The 10,414-nt window shown below is 42.9% G+C and overlaps 1 protein-coding gene across 4 annotated transcripts; it reads left to right on the forward strand.

The window, feature by feature from the left end:
* The first annotated feature begins 745 nt into the window (after positions 1 to 745).
* Positions 746 to 9,444, forward strand: acp5a (acid phosphatase 5a, tartrate resistant). 4 transcript variants are annotated; one of them, XM_055663957.1, is made up of 8 exons: positions 746 to 921; positions 1,044 to 1,129; positions 3,402 to 3,492; positions 5,126 to 5,325; positions 5,457 to 5,584; positions 5,681 to 5,878; positions 8,069 to 8,216; positions 8,596 to 9,444. In XM_055663957.1, the coding sequence occupies exons 2-8, from the start codon at positions 1,124 to 1,126 to the stop codon at positions 8,836 to 8,838; spliced, it is 1,014 nt and encodes a 337-aa protein (XP_055519932.1). In that variant the 5' UTR covers positions 746 to 921; positions 1,044 to 1,123; the 3' UTR covers positions 8,839 to 9,444. The 4 variants fall into 4 exon arrangements, with proteins under 4 accessions (XP_055519932.1, XP_055519934.1, XP_055519931.1 ...); XM_055663959.1 differs by having other exon boundaries at positions 3,408 to 3,492; XM_055663956.1 differs by having other exon boundaries at positions 747 to 946.
* Positions 9,445 to 10,414: the final 970 nt, after the last annotated feature.

Below are 10,414 nucleotides of genomic sequence, written 5' to 3' on the forward strand. Positions count from 1 at the left end.
CAGAGAGTTCCAGAGATTCACCACTCTGGGCTTAAACTAGCACCTGCAGTTCCTTCCTAACAAAAGCTCTGCCCTGCTTTGGATGTGTGTGTGTGAGAGGGAGAGAGGGGCGTGTGTTTATATACAAACATGTTGTCTTTCTTGACACAGTCATGTACCAGAATATTAAAGGTCCCCCTCACCTCCCCTCCCCTCCCGGGTGTCTCATCCACCACATCCTCCCCCTCATACATCTTTCCTTTCACACCCCAGAGGGATCTACTATTCCGCTAACTACCCTCTTGCTTGTAATATACTTATTAACGGTTTTAGTCTAATCATTGTCACTACCAGACAGACACCATGGGAGCACATGTGTTGTTCCTGCGCTCTGTCAGACTTCGAGAAAATGTATATTTCCCAATAGTTTGCAGGAAGGAACTGCTGACGAAGAGAGACACAAAATGCTGGAGTAACTCAGCGGGATTCTCCACTCGACCCGAAACGTCACCCATTGCTTCTCTCCAGAGATGCTGCCTGTCCCGCTGAGTTACTCCAGCATTTTTGTGTCTCTCTCCAAAGGTCCATTGGGGGCCAGAAGGGTTCGGGGTCTTAGATTATTCTGGTGGGAAGTCTATGTAAAAAAAACACAGAAAGCTATTCCAGAAATAGTGATAGGACGTGCAACGTTTAGAACGTAAAGGGAGACTTTTACGTGTTGTGGGGGATCATACAGATCTTTGCTGTATACGCCTGCTGTACGTTGTCGGTCTGTTTGTCTTTTGGAACTGCAGGAGGCGGAAGCTGCCGCGGCTCTGCTCGGAACAGATTCATTCGACAGGCCATTTACTGATCACTGATCTGGGCTCGATGCCACGCAAAGACAGCGTGATCCGTCCTGTGTTCTTTATAAAGGGGCAGGGAGGAGCAGAAAGGCATCACGTAAGGTTCAGTAAAGGGGGAGAAGGTGAGATCTGGGTCCTACGGCGAGGTGGGAGAAGGAGGAGGTTGGTGGGTGGCAGATGTTTTGTTTTTACACTTAAGGCAATTTGGTTTCATTTCAGGTCGCGGGAAGACGGGTCTTGGGACTTTCTAAGGCAAAGCTGAGTTGGAGAAGCGTTAAGCCAGATTTCAGACGGAGGAAATGGAGGTGAGATCCGGGAAGGGATGTGTGTATTGGGGAAACCCATGTGTTAACCTGAGCATAATTGTAGCTCGGGTATGAAACCTGTACATGTCCAGGTACAAATCCTGTGATCTTGCCAGATTTCCTTACAGATACGTTTTAAAATCTTCGGATAGCCTATTCTATTCTCCTTTGGTTTAAGTGTGGTCCATTATAAAAACCGGGTGACACATTCTGGCACATGTTAATGATAGCGTGACAATCTATTTCACTCACCCTCATATTTCCATTGTTTTAATCTCAACAAAAGTGGACAGATTTCATATCTCTCTCCTTAGTTGTGCCGCAGAGACACTTCCTGAGCACCATTGTTTCAAACGATCACTGCTTATGCCGACTAGTGTATACAGTGAGTAAATACTGTTTGCAAAATACTGGAAATATTTAGCAGGTTGAGCAGTGTCTGTGGTGAGATTTTTTTTTAAAAACATTTTTTTTTAGTTTAAATTATAATTCAAAAGTTAACGATAGATGCATTTTAAACAATGAAGCAGAAGAGATACTGGAAAAGGAGAAATAACTAGAGTAAAATGTTTGGAGCTAAACAACTATTTCCCTATTTCCTATTTCCTTCGCTCCATAGATGCTGCTGCACCCGCTGAGTTTCTCCAGCACTTTTGTCCACCTTCCATTTTCCAGCATCTGCAGTTTCTTCTTAAACAATTTGCAATACCTAGCTTCTAACTTGGTAAAATAATAAGATAGACACAAAATGCTGGAGTAACTCAGCGGGACAGGCAGCATCTGTGGAGAGAAGGAATGGGCCCATTCCTTCTCACCTGAGATGTTGCTTGTCCCACTGAGTTACTCCAGCATTTTGTGTCTACCTTCAGTTGAAACCAGCATCTGCAGTTCCTTCCTACACATTTGGTTAAATAATAAATTGTCATTGGATGGAATCTGATGCAGGTTCATTAGATTAGTACCAGGGCCTCTGGAAGATTGAGGATATAAACCTGGCCTATCCTCACATTGAGAAGACTGAGTGATGATCTATTTAAGATGTCTGAAATGATTAGGGAAGGAACTGTAGAGGCTGGTTTATATCAGAGATAGACACAAAGTGCTCATCGGGCCAGGAAGCATCTGTGGAGAAAAGGAACAGCTGATATTTAGGGTTGGGAAGTCTGAAGAAGGGTTCCAACTCCAGAGATGCTGTCTGACCCACTGAGTTAATAGACAATAGGTGCAGGAGTAGGCCATTTGGCCCTTCGAGCCAGCACCGCCATTCAATGTGATCATGGCTGATCATCCCCAATCAGTACCCGGTTCCTGCCTTCTCCCCATATCCCCTGACTCCGCTATTTTGAAGAGCCCTATCTATCTCTCTCTTGAAAGCATCCAGAGAACCTGCCTCCACCGCCCTCTGAGGCAGAGATTGCCACAGACTCAGCACTTTTCCAGTTCCTCCAGCACTTGTCAAAAATGATAATGGTTTGATACAGTGGACTGAGATAAACGATTTCCTTTGGAGTGGGAAATTGGAGCAAAAATGCATTATTCTTGAAATTGAAGCTGGGTTGAAGTCAGTTTTCGAGATTGAAATCCCTGGATTTTACCAGGTAACAAACAGCATGAGGAGATTGAGAGAAAAATTAGATAAAGAAGAACAGAAAACAAAACAGACTCATGGGACTAAAGGACTACTTCCCGTTCCCAGTCCCCATAGTGCTGACCTAGTACTTCTAAAATGAAAACTGTTGCCTTACTCAGCAGGAACAATCCATGGAAAAGCTGGCTAATCAGCAAGAGATGTGATTTAGAGTGTAAACAAAGCAAGTTAAAACCTGTTCCAGGGCAGAGTCCAAAAGCTCAGCCCTGGTTTGGATCAGATCAAATTAAGTGGTCAGAGAATTGGGTCACTCGAATCCACTTGAATAAAAATCAACCTGATAACTAGAAACGATCCTGGGTCTGAACCAATATGTTGGGGAAGGTTCAGTTCTCTAAAGCACAGCACACATCCTGTAAATTGCTGAAGATTCACATACAGTATGTACACTCAAAGTGTGTGGGGAGGAGCTGCAGATGCTGGTTTAAACCGAAGATAGACACAGAATGCTGGAGTCACTCAGTGGGACAGGCAACATCTCTGGAGAGAAGGAATGGGTGATGTTTCAGGCTGAACTTCATCAGACTGAACTATAGCCTGGTGGGAGGGATTGACAGAAGAACCCGGCATATTAGAATTATTACAGGGTAAATTCCACGGGGTATTAACCAAAATGTGTGTTAGTTTCAGATGGCAATATTTGTTCAAGTTGCACTGATGTTCCCAGTCATACTCCATGAAGTTACGGCAAGTCCCAGCCCTGCTGCTAAGATGGGTAAGCATTGTTCATTGTGTAGATGTAGGAGCTAACTTGCACACCTTCATAACAGGCAATGCATGGACAGAGGGAAATATTTAAATCTGATTCCTATAGAATGCTAAACTGAGTGTTGTTACCAGTTGGTCTTGTTTCTTGTGACTCTTTATCATGTTCTGTATTGCCTTCCCTTGTGTTATCAGTGGATGTTGTACTGATAAATGTAATGCCAATGAGAGTAAGGCTGAAGTTACAGGTGGAGGCCAAGACTTCTGCAAGTGCAGAAACCATTTTCGCTTTCATATTACTTTCAGGTTTGTATGAAAATGTGCGATTTGGCTCGACTGATTTTTTTTTTTTTGTGACTAGTTCAAAGGTTTGTGAGGCTGCACCCAATTCATGGTGTTTCTGTACCATCTGCTCACAAACTCTAGTCAGAGAACCACTGCTGTCTACCAGGGTAGATGTTCAGCATGGGGGAATGTGGTCTTGTGGGATGGGATGAGTGGTCTGTATTTTTGAGCTGTTAAGGATTGGATTAGAGTGTTTAAGAAGGAACTGCAGATGCTGGAAAATCGAAGGTACAGCAAAATGCTGGAGAAACTCAGCGGGTGCAGCAGCATCTATGGAGCGAAGGAAATGGGCAACGTTTTGGGCCAAAACCCTTCTTCAGACTCTTATATCTCTGGTATAAACCAGATTGGATTAGAGTACTTGGATTAAACATGTTTGCTCAATTATATTATTTTCGTTAGTCTTCTGGATGGGCACTGATGATTTCTCCCTTTGTGTGAAGGATGGAGTGATATTCCCAATCTCAACATAGGGAAGTGCAGTTTATCAGTGTGAGAGTTTGTACATCATTCAATTTCTGAAAGTGGTGAGGAGAAAGAAACTGAAAGGGGTGGGGGAAGATGGATAGCAATATCAAAGTTTGCCTTTTGAGACCAAAGCAGATGAAAAGGCCATTCAATCCATTACGCCTGTGCTGCTTCTCGTTCTTTGACTGTGTGTTTCAACCGCCCCGACGAGAGGCCTTGCACATCGGGCGAACACATATAAAATAATAAAAGGACTGGACAAGCTAGATGCAGGAAAAATGTTCCCAATGTTGGGCGAGTCCAGAACCAGGGGCCGCAGTCTTAGAATAAAGGGGAGGCCATTTAAGACTGAGGTGAGAAAAAATTTTTTCACCCAGAGAGTTGTGAGTTTGTGGAATTCCCTGCCACAGAGGGCAGTGGAGGCCAAATCACTGGATGGATTTAAGAGGGAGTTTGATAGAGCTCTAGGGGATAGTAGAATCAAGGGATATGGGGAGAAGGCAGGCACGGGTTATTGATAGGGAACGATCAGCCATGATCACAATGAATGGCGGTGCTGGCTCGAAGGGCCGAATGGCCTCCTCCTGCACTTATTTTCTATGTTTAACAAAAGGAGGAAGACTGACTGAACTTTATTGCCTGTGATCACTGTGGTGGATGTTTATGTTAAGTTCTATCATTCTTTTAATTATGTTGTGTTCTTTTAATTGTATGACTGCATGGTAACTCAAATATCGCTGTACCTTAATTGGTGCATGTGACAATGAATGTCAACGTGAATCTGATATTTGTATAATCTGTGTGATTCTTTGCATTCTTGCTCTTTTCAGATAACTCCAAATCTGTCCGTTTCTTGGCACTCGGTGATTGGGGTGGTCTCCCATTTGCACCATACACAACACCAGTGGAGAAGACTACAGCCCACCAAATGGGGGTTGTTGCTGAGACAATGGGCGTCGATTTCATTCTGGCGTTGGGAGATAACTTCTATTTCAGTGGAGTTAGCGATATTACTGACAACAGGTTTCAGGTATGTTGGAGTTCCCATATTTCTCATAATTCGGTACTGGCTGGAGCAAGGCTAGTGTATGTCCATCGGCTGAAGTAGCTTGAGGCCAATAGCGTGATGTTCAGAGGTTGCAGTGTTTTTTGTAATCACAGGATACATTTGAGGAAATCTATTCTGCCAAGTCCCTGAAGGACGTACCCTGGTTTGTTGTAGCAGGAAACCATGATCACTCGGGCAATGTAACTGCACAGATCGAATATTCCAAAGTATCCAAGCGATGGTGAGATGGGTTATTTCCTGCAGTTTCCCATTTCTCCAACATCTCCACTCTTCCAGATGCATTTCACACTAAATAACACGCTGTTTGATTTTTCAGGAATTTTCCACATTATTACTATGACCTGAATTTCACCATAGCAGGCACCAATATCACCATTACAATACTGATGCTGGATACAGTTCTGTTATGTGGAAACTCTGATGATTTCTTGGGAACGGAACCAGAAGGACCAAAGGATTACAATGTGGCCAACACACAACTGAAGTGGATTCAGGAGAAGTTGAAGGCTTCCAGGTATGTAGACTTTCTTCATTCTAAATCAAATAAGCAGTCTGTCCAAGCTGTTCTCAAGTTTGCGAAATAAAGACACAAAAAGCTAGAGTAACTCTGCGGGTCAGACAACTTCTCTGGAGAAAAGGAATAGGTGACGTTTTGGGTTGAGACCCTTCTTCACACTCAAAACGTCACCTATTCCATTTCTCCAGAGATGCTGTATGACCTATCTTCGGTTTAAACTAGCATCTGTAGTTCCTTCCTCTAAACTAAAAGCTTGCAATATAGTTTAGCTGTTCATACATAGAACAAGATTGCATTTGTAAAACATCTTCAACGTCTTTGGAATTTATCCTAAGTTTTCCACAGCCAATCAATTATTTCATTAAATGCAACCACTTACATAATGCAGATTAACATGGCAGCAATTATTGTAGAACAATGGAAAAAATGGCGAGTTAATCTACTTTGGTTGACGGATAAATGTGATGCAGCTCACCAGGAAATCTTTTCTTGCTCCTTCTCAAAAGGCACTAAATAATTACAAGAAATACTTCAATACTCCAGCATCAGATTGTTCAGAAATTCTAATAGTTTGTCATCTGGCTCATTATTAGTTCAGTCGGGGTACAGAATGCAAGCTGGTGGGGCTAGCGTAGCTGGGGCATGCTGGCCAGTGTGGGTAGGTTGGGCCAAAGGGCCTGTTTCCACAGTGTATCACTCTGAGTGTGTAGAATGCACCTAGTAGTCTAGAGATAGGGTCAGGGTCTGGAACATTGGAGGTGAGGAAAGTAAATAGGTTTGCAATCAGACTCGGGGTCTGGAATGCTTGTATTCCCCACTACCGTTAAACTCACAGGGCTCCCCTGGGTCATGGCTGACCATGGTTGATGCATCCTAGTTTGCAGGTGATGTGTGGTCAGATGCAAGCCTGGGTAATGTCATATGGAGGACAGGCTGTTGCCCATGCAGCACGTCCCCCCCCTCTCCACGTCACTGATCGATCCAAAGGAACAGCAGGGCTGTTACAGTTTGGCACCAGCGCCATCGCAGGAGCTGCCAGATCGAAGTTGTAGGGACTCCGGATTGTCTTGAGGTTTACTCCAGGAGCCTTTTCCATGGCTGGATATGGCCACAAGGCAATGGAGGTTTTAAATCAGAGTTTTCCCTCTCCTAGATGGATCGCCTTCCCAGGCTGACGAGCCCCATCTGCCCGAGACTCATGGGGGCAGGGGCGTTTACCTTACCATGCAGGTATATAGCACCTGCCCACTGCCCATAGGAAAAATATATATATATTATACTACTGTTTAATATGTATCAAAAATGAAATAATTGTTTTGGGGTATTACATTACTTGGACGAACATCCAGTTGTCCGAATAATTATTATTATTACTGTGTAGAGGGTCTCGGGTTTGAATTGTACATCAATGACCCAAAAGATGCAGTGTTTTCCTAGAAATGCTGAAATGGTTACAGTTCCCTCTATACACATCAGGAAGTTCACCCATGCACATCAGGAAGTGCAGGTGTACACTCACGTGGAATTTCCAAACATCCTGAGAGGTACTTTCCAAAAAGTAATTTGAGGTTTTTGACTTACAAGCATTCGAACGCTTTAGCGACTGTTTTAGTCTGAGAACTTGGCTTAGCCAGATGTCAAATCACGTCAACAAACAGGGCTTGCGCAAATACTGCCATGTGATGCCACATACTGACTGACTGGAACCAGCTTTCCCACTTGAATGTTCACACAATGTAGATCTGAGCTTGGACTATGGTAAACTGAGGACAGCCCCTGCTTCATGGATATTCCGAGCCATGGTATTCAGTACTGTGCTACCTCATGCACTCGAGCCCAAGAATGGGGGCGTTAACGAATGACTTTCTGAATTCGGCAAGTCCTATCTTGACAATTGAACAATCACAGCGACATCGTACATTCAATATTTAGTCAGGGCAGGGAATTAGTTCTCTGTGCTCTTTGGCTCTGTGTCTCATCCATTCTTGGCTCTGTCTCATCCAGGGCTGAATTAACAGATGCAGAAGAACCAAATGTCTCTATCGTTGTAGACTTGTATCTGGCATCCTTTTAATGTCATTTTATATAGCATCCTCAATGCAGAAAATGTCTTAAGAGTTTGGAGGTGGAACTAGAGAAAATTAGAGAATGTTTTTCTTCTGATTAATTATTCGTTCTTTCTTACAGGTCAGACTTCCTGATTGTGGCTGGTCATTACCCAGTTTGGTCAATTGCGGAGCATGGACCCACCAAGTGTCTGGTTCAGAAATTGTATCCCCTGCTCACTCAGTACAGGGTCAGTGCATACTTCTGTGGACATGACCATAACCTGCAGGTAGGGAGCAGAAAAAGCTAGAGATGTTATTAGCATGTTACTGTTAACACTTGGACTTTCAAAATCTATTGAGTACTCTGCTTGAAACTTGCTGTGCTGTTACGGCAAGTATGAATTCCATTGTTCTGTTTCAGGACATATGACAATTAAACACTTGACTTTTGACAATAATTTAAGATATGAATAATATGATGGACTGGTAGATGGTATTGGGAATTTTCTATTGATGTTCAAGTATTGCCATTCAATAAGTCATTGGTAGATTTTTGGAGCATCACCGCAAAAAAACATTGGGTTATCTATAAATATGAGATATATAGAATGGGTGGGATTCATTTAAATACAAAGATTAAGAATTTCCTCCTCTCCTTTGTTTCAGTTTATTCAGGATAGCAATGGGATTGGCTATGTCCTAAGTGGAGCTGGAAACTTCATGGAATACTCAACCAAACATAAGCATCATGTTCCAGAGGATTGGTTGAAATTTTTCTATGCAGATATTAGCTCCTTAGGGGGCTTTGCTTATGTGGAGATAACGCCGGAGCAGATGATCATCACCTTCATCGAGGCCCTTGGTAAATCGCTGTATCAGACCTCCATCCCCAGGCGATCAGACAGATGAAGATTCAGCCATTTTGGCTTATGCGATTCAGTCTCTTGAAGCTGGTTTGTTTGCTGAAGCTTTGTTCCTATTAGCCCAAATCTGTGAAATGGAACAGTCACCAGCTTCCTCCCAATACAAATGTTTGAGTTCTGTTGCTAATTGCCACACCTAGGCAGCAGAGTGCCAATGATTCCATTCCTTCCAACTTAGCAATACAATACTCTCATTCTCAGGTTTTGGCAGCTCTCAGATCAATTTCATATTTGATATACATATCAAATTGCATTTGCAATTATTGAAAAAAACCACAAGCAGAGTGGCTCACTGCAAGGATCTATGACCAGCCATGCTTGTCTTAGTAGTTATGACCCGATAGGCTTTTCTGAAACATAATTTTTAATGTGTTAGAAAACTTTATTTGCAAAGAGATGCCAACTTTTTACTGCGCAGGTAGCAGCATATGACTGTGTTTGTTGCAGCTCATGTTAATCCTGTTCTGATGTTTGAACTTTTTATATGTTTGTAAATCAGTTTTTTGGATGTGAATTGTTCCAATTTCTCTGGGATTCTTTTGTACAATTCTGGACTATTGAGCTTTTGAATAAATCTTAAACAAATGCCATATTTTGTCACCTCTAAATTAAAAATGTACATTGCAGTGGTCACACTTGTTTATTTGCTGTATCAGATCTTGCAGGTGCAGCATTTCATGTGTTGCTATGGGTGCGCTGAGCTCACCCATATGCTGTATGTGGCTGCAACTCTTTAAAAACTGCACAGCTAATTTAAATGATTCTTTCATTTTTGTTGCTTCCACATTTCAGACCACATGTAACGAAGATTGAAGAATCAAAAGTAGCGACAATCTCGTTGCTTGTACAGAACTTCCCGGTTGTTATAAACATATCTGCATACATACTGTGTTGAGCCAAAAACATATATATATACATAGAAACACAGAAATTAGGTGCAGGAGTAGGCCATTCGGCCCTTCGAGCCTGCACCGCCATTCAATATGATCATGGCTGATCATCCAACTCAGTATCCCGTACCTGCCTTCTCTCCATACCCCCTGATCCCCTTAGCCACAAGGGCCACATCTAACTCCCTCTTAAATATAGTCAATGAACTGGCCTCAACTACCCTCTGTGGCAGAGAGTTCCAGAGATTCACCACTCTCTGTGTGAAAAAAGTTCTCCTCATCTCGGTTCTAATGGATTTCCCCCCTTATACTTAAGCTGTGACCCCTTGTCCTGGACTTCCCCAACATCGGGAACAATCTTCCTGCATCTAGCCTGTCCAACCCCTTAAGAATTTTGTAAGTTTCTATAAGATACCCTCTCAATCTTCTAAATTCTAGAGAGTATAAACCAAGTCTATCCAGTCTTTCTTCATAAGACAGTCCTGATATCCCAGGATACGCATACATTGGTACATATGCGTGGAGTGCGAAGGGTATATGGAAGTTGGGGTGAAGGGATTGCGAGGGAAGAATTCTGCTTCTTGCGTATGTAGGACAACTTGTTCTATTTGATCTTATTTGATTGTGCACGCCGGGTTGATTGCATTATTAGTCGAAATAGGGCGGAACACG

This window comes from Leucoraja erinacea, chromosome 39, assembly GCF_028641065.1.
Source record: "Leucoraja erinacea ecotype New England chromosome 39, Leri_hhj_1, whole genome shotgun sequence".
Taxonomy (NCBI): Eukaryota; Metazoa; Chordata; class Chondrichthyes; order Rajiformes; family Rajidae; genus Leucoraja; species Leucoraja erinaceus.

Bases quoted from the DNA above. Each gene is read 5' to 3' on its own strand.
- acp5a (XM_055663957.1), top strand. The intron at 5,326-5,456 runs GTATGTTGGAGT...TTGTAATCACAG, and splicing joins TTACTGACAACAGGTTTCAG to GATACATTTGAGGAAATCTA. The intron at 5,585-5,680 runs GTGAGATGGGTT...TTGATTTTTCAG, and splicing joins TCCAAAGTATCCAAGCGATG to GAATTTTCCACATTATTACT.